This window comes from Astyanax mexicanus, chromosome 4 (genome assembly GCF_023375975.1).
Source record: "Astyanax mexicanus isolate ESR-SI-001 chromosome 4, AstMex3_surface, whole genome shotgun sequence".
Classification (NCBI taxonomy): domain Eukaryota; kingdom Metazoa; phylum Chordata; class Actinopteri; order Characiformes; family Acestrorhamphidae; genus Astyanax; species Astyanax mexicanus.
This window is the reverse complement of record NC_064411.1, coordinates 44677021-44701568: the sequence shown is the minus strand read 5'-3', so window position 1 is coordinate 44701568 and position 24548 is coordinate 44677021. Positions and strand designations below refer to the sequence as shown.

The 24548-nt window shown below is 37.8% G+C and overlaps 1 protein-coding gene across 2 annotated transcripts in view; it reads right to left on the bottom strand.

Moving 5' to 3' along the window:
• The window catches only part of atm (ATM serine/threonine kinase), a 50634-nt gene that overhangs the window by 12812 nt on the left and 13274 nt on the right, over positions 1-24548 (bottom strand). For both annotated transcript variants that reach the window (XM_022679008.2, XM_022679009.2), the window contains exons 18-46: positions 23837-24030; positions 23233-23315; positions 22769-22933; positions 22073-22148; positions 21653-21783; positions 20588-20705; positions 19663-19833; positions 19397-19572; positions 18158-18401; positions 17344-17447; positions 17114-17240; positions 15061-15260; positions 14774-14948; positions 11872-12036; positions 11636-11768; positions 10778-10873; positions 10149-10320; positions 9438-9579; positions 8985-9161; positions 8422-8599; positions 7445-7550; positions 5901-6059; positions 5650-5758; positions 4447-4535; positions 3878-3980; positions 2867-3015; positions 1860-1964; positions 1621-1740; positions 462-696 (exon numbers count right to left, since the gene is read on the bottom strand). In XM_022679008.2, the coding sequence (XP_022534729.2) occupies positions 462-696; positions 1621-1740; positions 1860-1964; positions 2867-3015; positions 3878-3980; positions 4447-4535; positions 5650-5758; positions 5901-6059; positions 7445-7550; positions 8422-8599; positions 8985-9161; positions 9438-9579; positions 10149-10320; positions 10778-10873; positions 11636-11768; positions 11872-12036; positions 14774-14948; positions 15061-15260; positions 17114-17240; positions 17344-17447; positions 18158-18401; positions 19397-19572; positions 19663-19833; positions 20588-20705; positions 21653-21783; positions 22073-22148; positions 22769-22933; positions 23233-23315; positions 23837-24030 (4202 nt within the window). The remainder of the gene's footprint in view (positions 1-461; positions 697-1620; positions 1741-1859; positions 1965-2866; positions 3016-3877; positions 3981-4446; positions 4536-5649; positions 5759-5900; positions 6060-7444; positions 7551-8421; positions 8600-8984; positions 9162-9437; positions 9580-10148; positions 10321-10777; positions 10874-11635; positions 11769-11871; positions 12037-14773; positions 14949-15060; positions 15261-17113; positions 17241-17343; positions 17448-18157; positions 18402-19396; positions 19573-19662; positions 19834-20587; positions 20706-21652; positions 21784-22072; positions 22149-22768; positions 22934-23232; positions 23316-23836; positions 24031-24548) is intronic.

Here is a 24548-nt window from a genome sequence, read left to right as displayed (position 1 = left end):
CAAATTTTTGCACCAGGAGTGCAGGCATTAAGTTATGCAAAAGCAGTGTGTAAGACTGGTGGAGGAGAACATGCCAAGATGATTTGAAACAAGGGTTATTCCACCAAATATTGATTTCTGAACTCTTAAAACTTGAAATGAATATGAACTTGTTTTCTTTGTATTATTTGAGGTCTGAAAGCTCTGATTTTTTTTTCAGCCATTTCTCATTTTCAGCAAATAAATGCTCTAAATAACAATATTTTTTTTGGAATTTGGGAGAAATATTGTAATATTTTACTCAAACATATAGCTATAAATAGCAAAATCAGAGAAACTGATTCAGAAACTAAAGTGGTGTCTTATTTTTTTTCCAGAGCTGTATATTAGTATACATAGTAAATTACAATCAAATGTTATCCCTTTAGGTTGGAAAAAAAAACGAAAACAAAATGTACCAATGATGAACTGTGTAAACAAACCTGTGTGTTCCCCGCTGAGCGGGCCAGTCTGCACAGCTCCATCAGGTGGGAGGAGTAGGCGGAGTTAAGGTTGCCCTTCCTGTCTTGGTCAGTCTCGCAGGTGAGCAGCGTTTCCTGAATGGAGGATCGCAGAGCCAGGATTGGCTCAACCAGGATAAAAGAGCTGTCCGTCAGCAGGTCTGAATGCTGATGCCATTTACGGTAGACCTCCACCAGCTCAGAGTCAGTGTAAGGGCTGGTCAGGGGACACACACACACACACACACATACACAATAGATTGATGTACAATTATCGAGTAGCCAGTGAGCTCGGAGTAAAGCAAAGCTCCTACGCTCTGATACATCAGCTAACAGACATCACCTTGGGGGTAAAGTTGGAAGAGAGGGCCATCTACCAACCCAGAGAGAGCAAGACCAATTGTGCTCTCTCAGACTCCGGCTGCTGATGGCACACAGCATGTAATTAGAATTTTTCACTTATGCGTTTTGACTCTATGTTGTACTTTAGTGATAAATACTGTGTCTTCATCCTACTAGGACCTGGTGTCCACATGTGTGGACATCACATTTTGGGTTGTACCGCCTGGTGTCCCCTTATGAGGCCATTATACTGTCACCTAGTGGTGGCAGAAGAGTATAACATGTTATAGATTTGATTTTGTTTAGAAATTTAAATGAACAGTAAATACAGTAAATGTTTATGTTATTTACTTTGTTATATTTGTGTTGAAGCAGCATTTCAAATTAGCCATATTGCTCAAAGGGGCACAATTTTGTTTTGAACAAAACTGCTGTTAATATATTAAAAATAAATTGTTGCACATTGTTACTAATTGTGAATTCATTGTTTTCTACCGAAATATAAAACTAAAGTCCTCATATGTGGACATTATTTTTCTCAGAAACAGCATCATGTGAAAAGATAATTTTTTGTTTTAACAAAAATCGGGTGCCAATTAGCCCAAATAGCAAAGAGAAATAAAGAAGGATAAATATTGTAATACAATATTTTTGTCATATCCCCAAGCCCTATTCCAACCTGATCCAGCAGCTAATTAATTGGGCAGAATTTTTTAAATCTGTTTTTTTTTTTTTTTTTTTTTTTTTTTTAAGAATAAAATAAATGTACTGTAGAAATGTATCATGACTGCAGTCCTACCTTACAAAAAGTGCTTTGACACTTTGTAGCTCCTCAATCATCTGCAAACTACAGAGTGTGGGATAGAGAGAGGACACAGCTTCCAGATTACCACGACACAGCTCCTCTACTCCATTACCCCTGAGATATAAAACACACACAGACAGGCAGAAACACAGGAATCAATGGTCTTTAGCAGGGTGATCACATGTAGACTAGGCATGTTTGTCTATGTGTGGATTTGTGTATTCTGAGCCTACCTGGCATATTTCAGAGCTTCTTCAAACACAAAGAAGTCCTTGTCCTTCAGAGCTTGTAACGCAGTGAACAAAGACTCATTAAATCCAGGATTTAACTTTTCACTCCTGCAAAATAATGAGAAAAGTCTCAGTTTAAAGATAATTTTTACATGAATACTTTTGGTGTATGCTCCTAGAAGTGTGATCTAAAAAAAAGAAAAAAAAAAGAAAAACAATGTTGAACGGCAAGTTTGAATGAGGCCTAGTACTTGGTGGCAGATGGATGGGATATTCTCATTATGAATTTGAAGAGCTTGTATTATTTTATAAAAAGTAAAATTACTCTAAATCAAGACTCACATCATTAAAGTGGCAGTCTGTATTATTTTGTTTCTAAACTGAAAGCAGAAGCATTTCTGAGTGGAGAAGGAACAAAATATTGTGTTTGATGGTACCGGTGCGCTGAAACAACCATCCCTGCTAAGCCTTATATATTCATTCTAAAAACTGGGGTGTCGGGTTGCTTTTGGCAGGAGTTCTTCTGGCCACGGCACTCTTCTTTACGTATTTACGTCACACGTTCCGCCTCTAAAAGAGGATCCGGCACAGTTTTACTGAGCGCGAGCGGCTGGTGGAGCAATGGAGACTTCAGAAGGGGAAACTCAGAGCCCAGTAGCTCATTCACTCACAGTAAAACCAAAAAAAACAATGAAGTGAAGTTTCTGACTGAGTGCGTGCTCTTTCTTTCTGACTGAACATAACCTGGAATCGGATTCATCCGCTTTGAAAGGAGACCGCATCACACCCACCCAGTTTAAAATGATTCTTCCACACGCTCAGTGCAATTACCCATTCTCACCAGAGAGGCCTTAAATCCCCCAAAACCCAAAGCTTACAGAAATCAGCTTTAACAAACACAATTAAATCAGACTGTTAATCTGCTGGATGTGATGTGATGAACAGTAACACCACTATCACACACACACACACAGACAGACACACACACACACACTTTAGCACACTCTTACCTCCCAGGCAGGTCTGTATCCCACTGTGTGCTCCTCCAAGCTGCCTGGAAGCGAAGCTCACAGAGCTCAGATCCCCAGTCAGCCACCTGTCTCTCCAACCCTCCCAGATACGTGCTGAGGATTCCACACAGACCCATGTTCTGAAGACCCTGAATCAGAACACACACTCACACTTAAATACACCATATGATTACAGGCCCACTTCTCACACCACTATAGATTATAGTTTAACAGATAGCTCCGATATGCGGGCAATACAAAAAATTAGAATACCATTGAAAAGCTACTTTATTTTATTAATTCAGATCAAAATGTGAAACTCATAAATTATATAGATGTATTACACACAGAGTGATCTATATTAAGCGTTTATTTATTTTTTTATTGTTAATGATTATTGCAGTCAATGACACCCAAAAATCAGTGTCTCAGAAAATTTTAATATTATATAAGACCAATTTGTACTTTTGGAAGTGTGGGCAGTGTGCCAACTCCTGCTGGAAAATGAAATCCACATCTCAATAAAAGTTGTCAGCAGATGGAAGCGTGAAGTGCTGTAAGATTTTCCAGGAAAACACTGCACTGACTTTAGACTTGATAATAAAACACAGTGGATCAAAACCAGCAGATGACATGTCTCTCCAAACCATCACTGATCATCAGTAAATTTTACTTTTCATTTGGAAATTAAGAGACCAGAGTCTGGAGGAAACTGCTTGAGGTCTAGTGTGAAGTTTCCACAATCAGTGAAGGTTTGGAGAGACATGTCATCTGCTGGTGTTGATCCACTGTGTTTTATTATCAAGTCTAAAGTCAGCGTAGTTTTGTTTTCCCACAAAATCTTACAGCACTTCATGCTTCCCTCTGCTGACAACATTTATGGAGATGCAGCTTTCATTTTCAGCAGGACTTGGCACACTGCCCACACTGATAAAAGTACAAATTGATCTGAAATACTGATTTTTGGGTTTTCATTAGCTGTCACTAATATCTCTGAATATGGGATCATACCTCCACTATGCCAACCTGCCTTGTGACCTCTGGGAGGTTGGAGTGAAGGTCATATGAAGCCAGTGCCTTTCCCCACATGGATTCATGTTCATAGGTCCTAATTCTGAAGGGGGAAAAAAGAAAAGACATTGAAATATTCAAATTCAAACATGTGAAAAGCAGTGTGTAAACTGATCCTGAAGTGATATACGTTGTAAGGAGTTATCTTGTGAGAGATGGTGAACATAGGCCAGCATGCTCTCAAGATTTTACGGAAATGCTGATGGTGAGGGCCATATCAAATGTTGATAGTGTCATATATGCACCAGGAATACATCATAGACATATGCATTACCACCCACAGTGGACAGGAGGGTGATAAGTATTGTGACAGACGGGTTCTGGCTTGAACTGTCCGTGCAAACAAACAAACAACTCTAGCAGAAACCACATCCGCACTGAATGCAGGAGACCCCACATGCATATCCCACAGGTCAGTGCTGCATTCTATAGCTTCCATCAGACATGGTGAAAAAATACAGGATTTGACACTAGCTGCTCTCCCATGTAAAACAGTATGTAAATCTCACCTGGTTAGAGGATTAATCAGTTTTCCACCTCCGCATCCGTACAGGCTGTCCGGCTCCCCTATGCTCCTGTACACCTCAATCAACAGATCCTGCAAAATCAACAGAACCAGAGTTCATGAGAATCAGCCTGTAGAATGCAGTCATTGCAAGGGGATGCATTTCCTGTTGTTGGGCCCAATTCTGCCCACTTCTAAAATTCGACTTCTTAAAATGCAGAAAAAGTGTAACAGATTACCTTAGGATTCCTTAGATATCCTTAGATAGTTTTGTTTATGAATGAGGTTTGATAATGTATGTGACAATAGTGGGGTTTAACTCTTGGTTCTTAAACATTAATCTTACAGTTACAGTAGATACAGGAATGACCAGTCTACTGTACATACTACTGTATAATGCACATGCATGCAAAGACAGACTGACCGTTTCTTTTTTTTCTTTTATTGTTTGAAAAGTGGTTATAAGTCCTGTATTTGCTCATTAAGTTAGTGTTTTTACACTGCAAACAAACCAGACAATAAAGAGACAACTTTAAGCATGTGTTTATGGAACAGAACAATTAACAGTTTGATACCCAGACTTAGGGCTAGGTACTGAAATTCGATACCAGTCTCGGTACTATTGAGTACCGAAAAGTCTAAAAAAAAAAAACGTGGTGGCTGTTTTTGATACTTTGCATGACACGTGCATAAATGTGCCAAACCCGGAGAGCGTACGAAGGGCCCATGCAGTTTGTTAAAAACAACCCCGATGATGCCCTGACGCACACAAGTGGAAAAGGTGCAAAGAAAGGTGATGAGCATGTTCACAGTAACCATTTCAATTGGTAAACATTTAAAATGTCGATACACGGCCACTGTGCTAAAGTCTCAGTCTCTCCCTTTCTCTCGCTCGCTCAAGCAATATGCATAGAAAAAGTCTTCGTAGTTTAAGCACAAGCAATGATTTTTTTTCTTAGTAAAGCCCCACAGACAAGGTGGAGTCTCTTATAGTGACAGTATGAGAATGAACTTACTCTTGTCAGCTGTTAAATAAATATCTTGTGAGAGTATAATAGTTGTTTTTTTTGTATTTTTTGTTTACAATTTAGAAAAAGGTATTTGGAAAAGTACTGTTTGGGTATCAGTACAGAATTGAAGGTATCATATCAGTACAGTATTGAAAACTTCAAAAGGATACCCAGCTTTAGTTATGACTAGTGGATACCTGCAGACTAATGCCAGAATCTTCCACACTCTTCTCTGACACGCTGCCAATAGACAGATTCTGGCTGCTGTCATCAAACGTGATCCTTCTTGAAGTTCTAGACTGAGCTCTGAAAACAACACAAAACATGTTTAATGAAAGGCTCTGTTATATTGTGATAATTAAAACAAACAAACAAGAAAATAATAATGAACCAGCATTAAGCATTAAGGTATTGAGACAGTCCATGGCAGGGGTTCTGCAAGCAGTACCTGCGCTTCTCCTCCATGTTGCTCCGGATGTTGTCGACGTAGATCTCGGAGTACAGCAGTGCTGTGAAATGGGCTGAACAGAGCTGAGCTGCTCGAGCCACTTCCAGATAGTTCAGATCCAGCCAGAAGTTAGACTCACACACAGTTCCATACTCAGCACTGCGAACAGCAAAGATAACAGTTATTAGTATCACAATAAAGTGGTCATGGATTGTTTTTGGTGGCAGCTAGACAGCTAACTAGATCTAATAAACGCTCTCATATTACTCCATTACTCTCATCATTGCATTGGCTTCCGGTTGAGCAACGAATACAATTTAAAATTCTTACCCTTACTTACAGAGCACTACACGGTCAGGCACCCATGTATATTTCTGACCTTCTGCATTCACATGTTTCACCACGATCCCTTAGGTCTAATAATTTGCACTTGTTGTCTGTTCCGTGCTCCCATTTAAAAACACGGGGTGATCGAGCGTTTGAGGTCTTTGCTCCCAAACTATGGAATACTCTACCATATTCTTCGAGAGTTGCTGAGTCAGTGGAGTCTTTTAAAAAACAATTGAAGACTTACTTGTTTAAACAAGCGTTTGGTTAATCTTTTTAGGTGTACTGATGTTTATTTTCAGTTTTTATGTTAATGTTAATGTTTTTGTTGTTTTGATCCTCTGTAAAGCACTTTGTGACAACTGTCTGGGATAAGTGCTATATAAATAAATTTTACTTACTTACACAACCGCACAGAGAATATTACGTGTGAAATGTGTGAAAACCAAAGAATGTGGTACCCAAGGTTCACAGGTTAGTGGCCCCTGGAAACGTTAGCTATACACTGTTGCTATTAGCAACTTGTAACTCACTTAGCCTGCTATGCTAAAGGTAGTTGTTAGAATATGGGCTTCTCTTATTGCACAAATTTATTTTCCATTAAAAGATACAATACATAATATTTTCCTATATGCATGTTTACCATAAACTACCCTTTCAAGAAAAGCTGCAGATCTTATGGTCTGCTAAGAAAGAAATGCTCCTCACACACTGCCTTATACACTTACAACATGCTATTAAGTTACATTGATTTAAATTGCTGGGTAATATTAATTTTGGTTGACATTCAGTATAATTTCATTTAAATCGACTTTAAATAAAAACTACTTATTGATCCCTTAAATGTTGTATTTTAACATTAAACATAAGTGCTGCTTTTCAGATTAGATCAAAATATGATCTATATGAGAGTGTACAATCACAGTTTATATTTTACTGCTTAATGCAGTGCTGGCTGTATTAACTACATCAGGGGTGAATAGAACAGTATAACAGTACATGAAGCATTCTTTATGTTACACAACTGTCTGTTTAAATTAAATTACCAAAAGGAAACCCACCCACTATACTGAAATCTCACTGAACCGCTGGGGTTATACCGTGGTGTGATCCGAACAGCAATTTTTGTGTACCGTTACACCTCTATTATCAGTAGGAATCTGTCAGCCTGATATCAACAGAATGAGGAGGAGTGGAGGATGGAGAAGTCTACAAACCTGCCAGGTCTCAGTGGACGGCTCTGCTTTCTGAGGTAATCGATGACGGCCAGCATGGTGCGCAGAGAGCATTTATCCGGCTGAGCCTGACTGCTAGCATCCTCTCCTGTTCACCAATATCAACAATATTAATTAACATTTCATTTCAAGTGCTGTAGTGCAATAATTCTTTAGACTAAATTGGACACCCTTGTCGTTTTATTTGTCGATTTTTTTATTAGATTTTGTTTTTCAATTTTTTCCCATTTTCTACCCAATTTACACGGCCAACTCCCTCATATAACTAGTAATGCCCCAACACACTAGGAGGGCGAAGACTAACACATGCTTCCTCCTTCCACCGCTTCTTTTCGAGCTGCTTGTCAGCGAGCTTGGAGGAAAGCGCAGCGGCTCGGTTCCGGTACATCAGCTCACAGACGCCCTGAGCTGCGGACATCACCCAAGGAGTGATGTGGGGAGAGAGCACCATCTACCCACCCAGAGGGAGCAGGGCCAATTGTGCTCCCTCTGAGCGCCGGCAGCTTGATGGCAAAGCTGCATGAGCGGGGGGTTCAAACCTACGACCGCCTGCTCATAGTGGCAGTCCTTTAGACCGCTGGACCACTCAGTGCCCTGTTTTATTGATTTGAATACTTTAGTATGAATTATTGGAACACACAATTTGTTTGATAAGCTTATTGACCCTTATGCACCTGCCTAATTTTGTTTAAAGAATTATTGCACACTTTCTGTAAATCCTCTAAACTTCACTTCACATCTCAAATATCACTGTGTTCCTCTGCTATATGATATATTTAACTGAGATTGATTATCTGAACGATCAATGATTTATAAAGGAAAATCATGAATGATCAGGGATTGCCCAAACTTTTTCATACACCTGTACACAACTAGCAGCACAGTGTAATCCTGCTCCATAGGACTATTTTCCTTGCGAAATTACAATTTACAACATTCACCCAGAACAAAAAATGGACCTGAATCTGGTAGCAGGGGGGTGGTGGGGCGGCTGCTGGGATTGGCTGGTCTGGAGCACAGGCTGAAGAACCTCTGGATGTGTGTGGAGAGTAGTTCCCTCCAGGAGCCGTTCCTGTCCTCTAGAAGCATGTTGTGAATAAAGAGAGGCAGAACTCTCTGACAGAAGTCGGTTTTTACCTGCAGAGGCCAGTTAGTGAGATCATAAACAACGGCAACTTTTCTAACCTCTTTCAGGGAAATCTTCTCATATTTAAACATGTTCTAAAGACAGAAGGGGTACAATTTAGTAAAATGTCTGTAATGGCTGTAACTAATGATTACAGTGAGAGTCGATTATCTGACGCACTATAAGACACACTTAAAATCCTTTAATTGTCCCAAAAATTCACCTTATAATTGAGTGCACTTTATGTATGAATTTTACCAGTTTGGTATTAAGGAGCAGTAAAGCCACTCTGCTGAAGTACAGCTTTATACAGGAGTTTCAGTGAAGTTTCTCCAGCACAGAGGCTGGAGCAGTATTAGCTAGACTATGGAAAATATTTGACTAAATCATCAGTACCTCACAGAGTGGTCTGGTCATCAGCAGAGCTTCATTTTGGATGCCTCCACTGTCTAGCAAAGCAATGCACAATCTTCTCAACCAGTCCTTGTGACTGCCTGGATTTACTGACCATAGTTCCAGACTGTCCAGACGATCTCTGGACATAAGAGGGACTTCCACTCTTACTGTCTGCTCCTAAAGAGATAGTAAAAATGGAATTATTATATTAGAAAATAAAATTGATTAAAAAAGTGATTTTATTGCCTTCTCTACAGTATGCTAGATAAACTATGATTCATAAACCTTTTTTGTGGTAGTGTTGTGTTTTGTATTTTGTAGTTAACACTATTATTTTCGATGCTATCGGTGTACCTGAAGTTGGTCCTACGTGATAAAGCAGGCTGTCTTTGTACTGTGCTGTATGCTGTAATAACAAACACAAAAGTGTATAAAGTGTATAAAGACACTTACCTTTCTCTTGGTAGAGCGGAAAGGACTCAGGTAGAGCAGCATTGGGTCCCTCTGACTCTTGTACTTTTCCCAGAAGTCCAAGCCAGGCTGGGTGGCCAGGACGTCTTTCAGACACTGAGCTGCAGCCTGACGGATGGAGATACTAAAACACAGGGACGGAAAACAGCCAGAGACGTTGTTTAATTGGCAACTGAGATTTAATTGGGTACTGTGAGTAATTGATAATTGAGAGTTAATTAGAATCTAAGGTTCTAATGACAGAAAAAAAATAGCAAAACAATTTATGCTGCAAACATTACGAATACAATGCTGAATAATGTATTCATTATACATTACAATAGCAATACACAACCATACAGTTAATAGTATATTCATTTTTAATAACTGATGGGTGCAATCATGCGTGTTTTTATCCACTATGTTTAATTACAGCTGAATGTGCCTCAGCCTCAATTTAAAACACCTCAATTTAAAGCTCACAATAAACACATGCACAAATATCATATTTTTCACATTTTAAAGTACATCTGTAAACAAGAAATTATGATTATTTCACTTGATTTGTGCACACTAGGGCATCATATGTTCTAATGAACGTCACTAATTGAAGAATCTTACCAAGGACTCACCTTTACTTAAACCTATTCTAAACATCCCAGAAACAAAATACAGAAAACGGGAAACCCAGTCTAAAGACATAAATCACACTACCTGTGGTGTGTCAGTGCATTGTTTATACAGCTGAGGATGATGAAGATCCACTGATGAAGTGCATCAGGGAAAAGTTCAGCTGCTTGAGTGTAGATCTGGTCTTTTCCGTGATGCAGAGCAATAGTAGACAAGTCCACAGGCCCGAGTTCTCCCAAACAACCACCAACAGCCTCTGTAACAGAAGCAGAACAAAACCCTGAGTGATTAACATGGCTGAAGATCATCTGTTGCTACACAGTTAAATGTTGATCATCCTCTGGATGTTGGACACTGCCCACAGAATGCTGGATATTTCTTGTTGGTGGTCTATTCTCAGTCTAGCTGATTAAGAACTCCAGCAGCACTGCTGTGTGCTGTGTGAAAGGAGAATAATGAAGTATGCAGAAAAACAGAAACGCTACAGTCTGTAATCATGTACGTAATCATGTCTTTATGTATTTGAACTACGAAATGCTCCTATGTCATCAGTGGAGCTGAGAAATTGGAAAGTGAGTGTAGAAAAAAGAAAATGGTCGTTATTCTGATATGATGGTAAATATTACATAAATTTTACCTAAAATATTACATATGGTGTGCAATGTCCCTAATTAACCAGTGAGGCATTTAAGCAGGTAGCAGGAAGTGCTCACCCAAGATGTCTCTGCCTCCAGGGTGGTTGGTTGCAAGTTTGCACAGCTGCAGGAGGTTCAGAACCAGTTTAACCAAAACACTTCCAGCAGGGTCAGCTACAAAAACACAGAGTATGTGAGAAAGCTGTAAGTAACCTTTAAAACCTTTAAGAAATATAAGAACACTTTAGTGTTCTGAAACTCATATTATACAGATATAATGACACGGAGTCATTTATTTTAAGCATTTATTTATTTTACTGTGGATGAGGATGGTTTACAGCCAATGAAAACCCAAAAATCAGTGTCTCAGAAAATGTTTATATTAAATAAAGACCAATTGGTACTTTTGGGAGTGTGGGCATTGTGCCAAGTCCTGCTGGAAAATTAAATGGGGAAGCATGAAGTGCTGTAAGATTTCCGGTAAAACACTGCACTGACTTGATATAACACAGCAGTTCAACACCAGCAGATGACATGGCTCCTTGGACTTGGACTCAACTTGGACTCTGATGGTCAGTGATGGTTTATTTGGAGAGCCATGTCATCTGCTGGTGTTGGTCTACTGTGTTATATCAAGTCCAAAGTATGTATGACATAATCAACAATAAAATAAATAAACGCTTAAATAGATCACTTTTGAAATGAATTACTAAAATAAAGAAACTTTTCAATTATATCCGTTATTTCTGAGATGCACTTGTATAGTTGTGCATGCAAAAACTCAGTTAGTCAGTAAGTTTGCTATACTAAATAGATATCATAAAATAGTTTTATGATTTTTTTCGAAGCCTAGTGCCACAAAATGGCTTAATTCTATTCTGAGTGAAGTGATTCATGTAAGTAATAAGTAAACACAGAGACAGAACAGTGTGTTACCATGGCATTCTTTCAGCAGCTGTTCCATCTGCTGTTTGTGAGTGTGAAGCTGTCTTTTCAAATCCTTCAGACCTTCCAATCGAGTTAGAGGTAAAGAGTCACATGATGCCACAGACAGGAAATGATCAATCTCCTACAAAATAATACAAAGATGAAACAGTTTAGTCTTTAATAATTGGATAGTTACTGAATAACAATTCTAAAAGAGAACAGATAGTGATGAATAAATGAGTAACCTGTCTGAGGGAGAAGGTTCTGGAGCTGTATTTGAGCTGGTGCTGAGCAGCTCTCAGCTCTCTGAAGGCCGGTCGGTCAGGGAAAGGCTCCAGTAAAGGAATGGCTCTTCTCAGGTATCTGTTGTCGGGATTATCTATCACCAGGAACTTCAGCAGATGCAGTACCTTTCACACAGAACACATACAAACACATAAAGTAATTTATAATTTATCTGATTTACTTAAAATTTGAAATTATACTCAAAATTGACCTGAAAACAGTTTACAGTGATATGTCAAATGTTATTAACAGCCACTAACAGTGTATTTATATATATATATATATATATATATATATATATATATATATATATATATATATATATATATATATGTATACATACATATACATACATATACATATATATATATATATATATATATATATATATATGTATATATATATATATTAGGGCTGGGCGATATGGAAAAAAATCTTATTACGATATAGTTTTTCATATCAGCCGATATCGATATGTATCACGATATAAATCAAATCACTTTCTGTTACACTTAAAGGTTTCTTTTTTACTCAGAAGTGACAGAATAAGGGAGTTATGGACAAAATCACTAGCAGGCTCAGAGCCTTGTGGACAGACACTAGGATGTTAACATCTTGCCAGGTGGGTACAGCTTTTAAATTAATTTTAAAAAGGGGACAAATATATAAACTAAAAAATATGTAAGACCCTTTACATTATATGTCTGTTTAATTTAAATTGCAATAACACTTTATTTATTTTTATAAAATTATATTTAATCAAAAGATCATTCCCCTCCCTGAATGCAGGCAACTACATAAAGCAAAATACAAGAGTATATCACAGTGTTCATTTTGACAGGTGATTTTGATACAGTCTTAGTCTTTTCACTAAAATGTATAATAGTTTTAGTTACATTTTAGTCTATCGGATATTATTAGTTTTAGTCACATTTCAGTCTAGTTTAATTTTGGTCATATAAAAAGTATGTATTACATATGTTTTACTGTTTTTCTATTTTCTATTTGTTGTAATTTTAGATTATTTACTGCTTATGTTTTTTTTTTTTAAATAAGAGCCTTTAGGTTTTTTTACATTTAAATTAAGCTAACATTTAAATATTTTAAAGTAAGTGACCTGTAATGGAGGTGGGAGGAATAAAGTCAAGTTTCTGAAATGATCCACTTCTACTGCAGTACAGATTTATACTAACATTACTGGCTTTCAGTAGACTAGACTTACATTACTAAAGTGTATTTAAAACTCCAGTTCAGTAACAGCAATGTTTAGCTCAGTTCAAATACAGCTAGACAGATTATATAATCTTCTGTATTTAGTAAAATATCCAGCATAACAGACTCTCTATCTGTTAAAAACTAAAAACACAGACAGAGGAGAATTCTGCCCTCAGGGTTTTCTAACAGAAACAGTGAGAGTTAGGAAAAAAGATGGAAAGTGCTTCCTTTCTGTGTGTTTATATACTAACCCCTCACTCGTGCTGAAGTTAACCTTAATTTACACGAAACGTGGATTAACACGGCTAACGTGCGTTACCTATTAGCTTATTAGAATGTAAAAAGCAGTGAAAGCATCTTAGCTAATGATGACAGATTGCACAGATCCCTTTTACACCGTAAACATCGCTAACTTTAAACTGGAGACAAGCTAATCTAACTAGCAGCAAACAGAGCAGCGTTTACCTGCCTTCAGAAATCTGAACAAGCTCACCTCTCTAAATATCTTGGAGACGCATGCCTCATATTTAAGAGGTGAGTTTTCCAGTGTAGCGCCGCTAAATAGTATAAATGAAGTTTATCCAGTAAATGGGAGAGAAGGAGCCGCTGTGTGAGGAGTTCAGAGTGGAGGGGCTCGGGGGGTGGGGCGGAGGGAGATGGTGGAGAGGGGGATGGTGGAGAGGGGAGGGGAGGGGTTGTACTGGGCTGAGCAGCAGTTCAGCGTGCTGCCTGATCTCGTGCTGCGCCTGTTCACAACGCTACTTAAACGGGAAATAGAAAATTTAGTTTATCGAATTTCTCGCCCCGACTTATCGCGATATATAGTTTCCTCGATAACTATCGATATCGTTTTATCGCCCAGCACTAATATATATATATATATAAACACTCTTTCTCTGTTTTTAATCTGTTCCATTGTATTTAAACCTAGTGCATTTCCTTGAATTTGGGGCGACAGAGAGAAAGCAGATAGTGAGTTCCCACAAACTGCAGCCAGGGTTGCCAGGTCCAGCAAAAAATCCTGGCCAAAGCCTTTTTAAAACCCGCTCATCAGAAGTTTAAACTAGCCCAATATCTAAGGTTGCAGCCAACGTTTGCAACGTCTATATACAAAGTAAATATTCTAATTTTCTGAGATGCACTAGTGTATATGGTTACAGAGCACAATACAAAGATACATATTAATATTAAAAAAAGTAAATTCTAATAAATTAACAAATAATATAGAAATAATAATAAGACAGTTTACATGGCAGTTTACATGAATCAAAAGAAACATTAAGTACTTTCCTTTTATTACAAAAAAAAAATCCTCACAATAAAAGAGACTAATAAAGACAGTCACGTTTAAAAGAATATTGTCTGTTAATATTAACATGTCAATCGAAGACACTTAAGTGGAATTTCCTAAAATTAATAACATCCAGCATGTGTGAATATCTCCTATAATATCCTTTGTAATTTTGTGTAGGTACCTTTCAAAAAAATTACAGTCAAGATGCAGTAAAACATTAATTGGTTGGGAGCTTCATAAACAGGAAATTATAAAAATAATCATGGTTAATCGATTAGTCATCCATTAGTCAACCTATTGAAACAGACATAAGTTGCAGCCCTAAACCAACTGGTGCCACGGTGTGAACTCACCTGTTGAGCTATAACAGGGCGCTCGGTGACCTGCGCTGTGAGAGTACCTACAATAACCTGCAGGTGGCTCTCTAGAGCATCGTCACAGACGAGGACAGCAGTTTTGCAGACAGTGGTCAGCAGGTCGCAGCACAGAGCAAGACTGCGTGTAGAAACCTCGTCCTGCTGGAGTGACCTACAGAGAAATCCAGGGTTTTACATCAGATATAAACGTGAGGATCTCCAAGATCAGAGCATGCCTCCCTATGATCAGGGTTCATGCTTCAGGGGCCTTGTTGTTCACAGACCTGCTGTTGATTTGATGTATCAGGGTGTAAATAATGTCTCGCAGTACGAAGGCCCAGGCTCCTCCCAGTCCGTCCTTCACCTCCTGGAGTAACAGGTTCACAAACAGGTGATACATCATCAGGATGCGGTGTCTTTCATAAGCGTTGGTGGTCTCAGCTGCCCTTTCACAAATGGAGGCCAGGATCTTCTGTATGGACATCTAATAAAGAACAAAGAATAAAATATATTTGATAAGTATTTGAGGAAAACGTACGAGATCTAAAATAGAAAATTAATATATATATATTTTTTATAGCATTTAGTTGACACTCTTATCCAGGGTGACGTACAAGCTTATTTCTATTACAGATGTGGGCCAATATAGTGTTAGGAGTCTTGCCCAAGGACTCTTATTGGTGTAGTGCAGCATTCTGTAGTCACCCAGACCTGGAATTGAACCCTAGTCTCCCACATGATGTGGTAGCTCACTAGCAGTGGGTGGTGTTATCCACTGTGCTACATCAACCACATAACCAATAGTTAGGGCACATATCATTGCACACACACCCTAATATTTAACAGCCACAGCCCACAAAATACAGAAAGTGCCACCTGATCCAAAATTTTACATTTTCTTTTTTAATCTTTAAAACTCTAATAACACATATAATTAACTATTCAAAACATGTACTATTCAATCTCAGGCAGCTGTACTTAATTTTATACAAGAATTCTAAGCTGAAGCTGATTACATTATTACATTCATTGCTTTTCTCAAAACTCATGTGACATTTAAAAAAGCATGTTTATAAGCAAGAAAGTCTTTATTTTAAAGACATTGTTGACTGCATGTTCAAATAATTGATATTCATGAGAAAAAAAACCCACTATATATGCATGCACATTGTATTTTTTTCTCGACTGGGTAAAAGATGAATCAAACAGAATTTAAAAAAAAAGTTGTTTACATTTACTAATATTAACATTAAAAAAACAATAATAATAAACCAGTGGAAAATACTCATTCCTGTTACTGGACTTTGTCTGTAGTAAAGCAGTGCTGGAACATAGGGTCTTATTGCACTCTTTACTGCAGCATTTACACTTTTATTATAATAACTAGAAACACAGAGAACTCTGTAACTAGGCCTGGACAATATTTCGATTTCGGTTTTTATCGCGATAAGATATGTTTCAATCATTTTTGGGGCATATCGATATGTATTATTTACAGAATCTATCACAAACAGGCGTTTTTTAGCGCCGTCAGTTCACTGCTGAGCTGAACACAATCAGCCTCCGTAGCCGGGCTACGTCAGTGCGTAATGACGTAATCATACAGGCACGTAGCCGGCTAGGCTAGGCTAGGCTAGGCCTAGGCTAGGCCTGTCCCGCGATTAAGCTCAGCTGCGCTCCGGTCCGCATCTAAAACCTCCCGCAATGAAGCAAAACCGACCCTAGCCAAGCGGATCTCGGCTGCTCTCTGCTCCGCACCTAAAATATCCCGCTTTAAAGACTTACATTAAAATTTCAGATTACAGATTTCCATTGCAGGGATTCTTAGCAGTTTTTCCTGAGGCCTTCAAAGTATTTATATCGATATCGAAATTATATCGCATCGACAGAATTTAAGGAACATATCATGATAAAAATTTTGGCCATATCGTCCAGCACTATGTGTAACTATTCAAAGTTTAAGTATTTTCTTTAGAGGAGCCAGAGAGCAATGAATACCGTTTCCTACACTTTCAGAAGACTATTGGAAACTGGAGAAAACTGGTACAGGAAGAGTCACGTCTGGCTGAACCACATGGAAACACCAGCCTTTAGTTCAGCTTAACATTAGACTAAGTCTCAGTTTCAGCAGTAAAGAATAGAGAATTAGAGGTCTGAAGTGGTGAAGTGATGAGCAGTAATAAAGTCATTGATAAGATGAGAAAATAAACAGCTTGTCTGAGTCATTTAGCACTGCTACTGGAAAAGTAAAAAATAGATGTGCTATACATTTTTTTGAACAGTAGCGTATATAAAAATACATTTATACATAAGTAAAAATTGACAAAAATGTCTCACCGGAGTCTTGGAGAGAATGGTTACCAGAGACTTGTGATTGGCACTGTGACAATTACTGAGATAGTCCAGCGTAGCTTTGATCACTTTAGAGTTGAAGAACGGAGGATTGGGTGCAGGATCCAGCTCCCTACAGAAATGACATCACACTTATTCACTATGATGTGCTAAACCAACCTAATCAGCCATGTTTAACACAATCAAGATCTCAAGAGACGATCAATATACTCTACCCGATAAATTTCTGCAGTCCCCCGCCTTCAGCACCCTCATAAAGGGTCATCAGCAGCTCCACCACAATATCCGCCAGGTTGCTACAAATCAGATTGTCTATTTGCTGGAAAATAATGAAAAATAAAGAATGTTTAATAAACATGTCGTGTTTACTCTGAGTTATTTTTTTTATTTCTATATCAACTAAGCACAATATTTCACATTTTGGCTTTTAAAAAGGCAAAGACTGTAACAAGTTAGAAGGATTGATTAATCAGTTTTTTACTGATACAATCCTACTACAATCCTAAATCAGAAAAAGTTTGAGACAATACGAACATTTTAAATAATAGGGCTATGTATTGGAAAGAGACAAATCAAACTTTAAGAAAACCGTCATAGTATGAAAAAGAGTATTAAACTTATAAAATCTGAATAAAAGAAACGTTTCATCCAATCAGAAGAATTAGACCTGAAGACTAGGTTTAAACACAACACAAAACTAACCACTGTCTGCCACCAATCTTTACATGTAAACAAATAATAAAAAATGTAATACCGTGTTTTTGAGAACTGATACAGAACTGCAAAACATAGCATCATAATATGACCAATATTTTCTTATACTCATATACTTTTTTCCACTGCATACTGTCTGAAGGGTTTCTGATTCAGGGTTATAAATAACAGACTAAATTCCCTCACCTCATTTCCTGGTTTGACTGCTTTTAATCAAGGAAATGAACCATGAAAAAGTTGGGACAAACATAATACTACAATTCTGGCCACTAGATCATGAATGGCTTAACTGACTAAAATTTAAGAGGCTTCCACCTGTTTTCCCAGACAGTCGTTGTCCTTCAGCAGGTCGTAAACGCGGTGAGCTTTCTCTCTCTGCTGCGCTGCGTGAGCATCCTGACCCGGAAGGGCGAAATGAGGCAGGATGTTCACCATGAGCTTCGGGAAGCACCTGCCGAGGAGCTTCTTCCAGTCCTCCTGAAGATGACTGCCGATAGACCTCACCTGCTCAAAGTCGTTCAGGAACACCAAGTGAGGAATGAGTACATGATAAGATGACCTGAAACAGAGAAGGACATTAAGAATTACATTACACTCTGGTTATGTAATTCTGATGGGTAGAGGTTCAAAAAACTGTCTATTGAATTGTGGAACAACTTCAGAAAATGATTCGCAATGTAAAATTGTGAAGACTTTTGACATTCCACTCTCTATAGCAGGGGTTGGCAATAGGCAGTCCGTGGGGCAGATTTGGCCCGCAAGCATAAAATCTGGCCCGTGAGGTTGTTTGAAGCATAATGAACAATAATAAAAAAAGAATACAATGTAATGCTTTTCTGGCAAGCTTTTGTTTACATGCCTCCCCTCTCTCTGAATCTGTCGCGCTTGGCGTGACTTCAGTTTCCACCCATTCTCGTTTTTCAGCTTTTGGACTCCCTATCTCCTTATAAGGGCAGTGGTAGTGTATTGGACCGCGACCCTGACGACACGGATTGGATTTCACGTGAGGAGCTTTGTGTTTATTTTTTATTTTATTTTCCTTTATTCTTTGTTAATTCAACTGTTCTGCAATTGGGTTCAACAATCCTCTGGGCTGGAGAGCTACTAGTCTATGGCGCTCCATACCATTACACTTCATTTTTCAAAACAGAATTTTTTTTTTTGTGGCCCGCCACGTAATGGCTTGGAAAATATCTGGCCCGCGGCCAAAACTAATTGCCGACCCCTGTCCTATAGTTTATTAATCATTAAATGATTCAGAGAATCTGTGAGAATCCCTGTGTGCAAAGTGGTCAACACTGGATGCTGGTGATCTTCGGGCCCTCAGGTGGCACTGCATTAAAAACAGGCCACTCAGGTTTCCATGTCCATATTTTTGAGCAGACGCAAGATGATGCTGATTTATGAGGGATTTGAGTCGTGGAGAATTTTTTTTGAGTTTGAGTTTAGAAACGTGAATTTAACTGTGAGATTTTTTCATGTGTATTTATTTTTATTTTGTGTCTTATACAATATTAAAAATCCTGTAGTGTGTTCTAGGCTTCAGTTTAGTACCTGTAAAACTCCTCCAGAGTGCTGTAGTTCAGCAGAGTGTAAGGGAAGGACTGCAGGGTGTAGCTGGGGTCGGTCTCTCTCTGAGAAAGCCACTCAGCCACCAGGTAATACAGGTGAGAGCAGACGAACGCCTTCGAGCTCCTGTAGCCCAAAGAACGAGACACGCTCCCTAACACCTGCAAAATCATATCAAATTAAAAAACATTTTAACTATAAACTAATACATAACTAATACTCTTTTTTATACAATCATGGATCATCTGTACCTTTTTAATGAGCTGCTCCTCAATTCCATTCTCCTTGTAGGACTGAAAGAGAGCGAAGAGAGCCTGTTTCTCACACACCGGACTGCAGCACATGACCACCGACAGGCTCTTCAGCAGAGTAGCCCTGCGGTTAAAGCTTTCATCAGGCAGGTCCTCAGGAGGACTGTTTCTCTAGAAAAAGCAGAATGAATTGTGGGTTACACAGTGAGATAGATAGCAGATAAATCTAGATCCCTTAACCAACATCTCTATGGATCATAAAAACACACAATATATAAAAATATATACAAAGAAAATCCTAATATACGGCCCTGGAAAGAAATACACATTATTCAAAAATATTTATCTGATTTCACTAATTACACATTTATATTTAAGTAAAATTAACATTTTGTTTTATTCTATAAACCACTGACAATATTGCTCCTAAATAACAATATTGTCATTTAGAGCATTTATTTGCAGAAAATAAGAAATGGTCAAAATAATTAAAAAGCAATTTTTAATATATGTTTTTTATTTGTTTTATTCATTTAGAAACAATAATATTAATACCTCAGAAACAAATGTTCAGAAATCAATATTTGGTGAAATAACCCAGATTTTTAAAAACAGTTTTCATTTGCCTGGGCATGTTCTCCTCCACCAGTCTTTCACACTGCTTTTGGGTGACCTTACATTATTACTCCTGCTTCAAAACTTCAAGCAAAAATATGCCAAGAACAGCCACAACTCATGCTTGTATTTATTTGTCAATTCATGTTATGCATGCTGTAGTAAGTATTAGTCAGAGGTACATTCTTTAATAACATTTTAGAAATGTGTTTAAAAGTCATATCACCATTATTAAAACATCATCTATAATTAATTTATATAAGATGTTTTTTTTCAGTCCTGGTTTTGGGATTATTTAATTGAGATTTACCTGGATTTTCATCCCCTCCTGAGCCTTCAGGTAGACATTCTCAAAAGCAGTCTGCTGATGTTTAAGTGGAAGCATTTTCTTCTGCTCTTTACGCTGAACAGCCTTTTCTAGAAACAATCTGTAATATATAACAGTATGCAGAACACAATTCAACAGCAGCTTTATGATTCGACATGAAGTGTTTATGGCAGAGAAAATCATAAAGAGAATATATAGTAGGGGTGTCACGATTCTCTAAATCCTCGATTCGATTTTATTTCCGATTTTAGGGTCACGATTCGATTCTCGTTTTTTTTTTTTTTTCCTTTTTTTTTTTTTTACAGCAGAGAGGCCTATGCCAGTTTTTGATTAGTCTATGGTCATTTATTGGTTTGATTCATCAAATTTACAATCTTATTTCAAAAGTTGGGCTTGATATAAGTGATACAAGTGATCTGTAATACACCATATCAGGCACTAATGGTCAAATTTAAATAATTTAATTAAGATATATATGTAATGCCATCTAGTGGCTTTTTTTGGTAGTAGCAGTGTGCACTATTAAAACAGCAATGTGCAACATAAAATAAATAATAATAAAATACAGGAACAGTCATGTACAAAATAATAGAACAATTAGAGCCTTAACAACCTGAACTCTATACTACTATAACAGTTAAACATGAAAATAAGACTTTAAGACTTTTTCAGTCCCCGAGAATGACAAGTTTTTTTCTTAAACAAAGATATAATATTAACTTTATCTGAGAGAAAGATGCTCCTTAAGGTACCAAAACTATTAACATACTTAAGGCTAGACAAAACAACTGTTATTTTGATATTTTTTTAGTTTTTCTTTAAGAAGATGAGAATGTCCACATTCTCTGGAGAAAGGGCTGCTCTTTGAGCAGTCAAAATGTCCGCAGCATTAGCTACAGCGTGCTGCGCCATTTGCGCGTGTGCTTGCGTAACTTGGAGGGAGGGATCGTCGATCCTATTATATATAGTGTTATTATTATATAGAGTATAATTCACAAGCTACAATAAGAAAATGGCATAATACTAAAAGCTGATAGAAAAATTTACCTTTCCACATTCATGGCTGCTAGCATGCGAACATGGTGGTGGGAGTCAGCAAGGTGTGAGGGCAGAACCACACAGACCGGAAGCTCCTCCTCCCTCAGAGCCAAGACCGCCCACTTACTGAAAGGGTCCGCCTACACGCACAAACAATATAAAAGTATAAAAACCAGAGTTAAAGGAACTGCAGTATACTTTGGTCAAGAAGCCCCTACAAAAAATAATCATTAGAAACTGTATAATAATTAAAACATGAAATTGACATGATGCTAACTGTTTTGCATTCATTTCTAGTAATTATTAGCTACATTAGCTTTACAGCTCCAGCGTAGATCTACATCCACTTTAAACACGCCTTGACTGATCAACTACATGAGACAAAATGATGTAAATAAGACTATTAAACAGAACTGTTCAGATACATACCTCGAGTAAAGCAAGTAAGCAGTGCCCCAGAGACACCTTCACAGCTGAAGTACATTTACCACTTCTACCCAGGAAGCTGTACAGAGACAAAGAATCAGTAGTACTACATGTACAACAAGTGATTGAAAAGCATGTAATAAGCATGTCTTATTAATATGTATATCTCTCTCTACATACACAGCTCTGAAAAAATATGAGAGCACTTAAAAATCATGAGTTTCTTTGATTTTACCAAATTGAAAACCTCTGGAATATAATCAAGAGGAAGATGGATGATCACAAGCCATCAAATCAAGCTGAACTGCTTGAATTTTTGCATCAGGAGTGCAGGCATAAAGTTATCCAAAAGCAGTGTGTAAGACTGGTGGAGGAGAACATGCCAAGATGCATGCCAACTGTGATTAAAACCAGGGTTGTTCCACCAAATATTGATTTTTTAAAACTTTAAGAATATGAACTTGTTTTCTTTGCATTATTTGAGGTCTGAAAGCTCTGCATTATTTTTGCAAATAAATGCTGTAAATTACAATATTTTTTATTTGGAATTTGGGAGAATTGTTGTCTGTAGTTTATAGAACAAAACCATAATTGTGAATTTACTCAAACATATACCTATAAATAGCAAAATCAGAGAAACTGAAGTCTTCATTTTTTCCCAGAGCTGTATATAAAGTGGGTGTTTTTTGTGTCACTCACCTAAAGCCTGAGACCACCTTAAGCAGTGCCCCCTGTACATGAGCCATCTCATCATCCTCCTCAGTCGTGCTCTGCCCTCGACCCAGGCAGTGTACACAGGGAAGCAGGGCCAAAATAATAGCAGCACACACCTCCTGGTCTTGTCGATACAGAGAGCACACATCCCTATCCAAAAAATACAAAAGAAAAATATATATATATATATATTTTCAATAAATTATCTTCTACTATTTTAATCTTTTAAAAAAAGTGTTTAGCACTAGCTTCTAGCTTTATATAAGAGGCACAAACTTTCCGGTTCACATTATTCCAAAAATACAGTGCTTGACCCTATACTATTGGACGTGCTGTCAACTTTCCACGTCTGCTGTCTAGGAACTGAGTGAATATTAAAGCATTAAAGCTGCATGAGGTGTGACAAGACACTCATCTCACAAAACATGGCCAACAGAAGCTTTCCTTACGCAAGAGGTCTGAGAAGAGAATCCAGCTCCTCAGCTGCCAGAGTCATCTCCTCCGCAGGAACTTCTTTCAGGAGAACCAGATACTGCAATAAAAACAACAGAAAAATCAGACTAGACATAAGATGCATTGTATGATTGTATGGTCCAGACGTTAAAGCAGCACTAGGTAGGATTTTCTTAATTATTAAACTTTTTAAAGAAGTAAAATTACAGCTTGAAACTCACTGCAGCGCTGTAGTGAGGTGTAATAGGAGGAATAGCGGTGCTCTCGTGTCTGTGCCGGAGCTCCTCTGAGCTCAAACCAGACAGTTAGTTTTCCGAGGCAGCTGCAACCAACACTCGCGAGAACTGCGACCTGCTTTCCGACCTTTAGTTCTAACAGTTCTACAAGGACTACTGGTTCATTCTTTACAAACTAACATACATACACTCTGGCAGAAGCTGGAAAGAGACCGAATATGTCTGTGAAAGCCAGAAAACGAGAGAGAGAAACTAAAATCATTTATTACACTCTGCAACTGTAGGGGGAGCTCACGAGCACAAAATCTCAATCCTACCTAGTGGAGCTTTAAGTAGCATCATTGATTAAATATAAACTACTTACCATTCTGAGGTGCAGTGGTTTGGAACAGTCAATCAGGTCTAAAAGTTTCAGCAGCTTTCTCCGGATATCCAGCGGTTTAAAGGCCAGGCCGTGGCCCAACTCAAACGACACACTCAGAGAGAGGAACTCGAGAACGGCCAGGAAAGCCAGGTCCTGACCGGACAGCAGCTCCTGAGAGAGAGGACTCTTAGCTCCTAATTAAACACATAGTGAGAGTTTAACACTTTAATTATCAAATATAGTGTGTCCCAATTTATAACCATACAAACTTTTATATACCAGAACATCACATTCATGTATAACTATAATATGCACACGGTCTAAACTAAATCTCACACTAAACATTGAAAACATTTATTTGATATGTCATGACAATTATATATTAATTATATAAGCAACACAAACAATATCGCAAGCAATCCTCCAAAAATATATATATACAGCTCTGAAGAAAATTAAGAGACCACTTCAGATTCTAAATCAGTTTCTCTGATTTAGCTATTTATAGGTTTACGTTTGAGTAAAATGAACATTGTTGTTTTATTCTATAAACTACAGACAACATTTCTTCCAAATTCCAAATAAAAATATTGTCATTTAGAGCATTTATTTACAGAAAATGAGAAATGGCTGAAATAACAAATAAAGATGCAGAGCTTTCAGAACTCAAAAAAATGCAAAGAAAACAAGTTCATATTCATAAAGTTTTAAG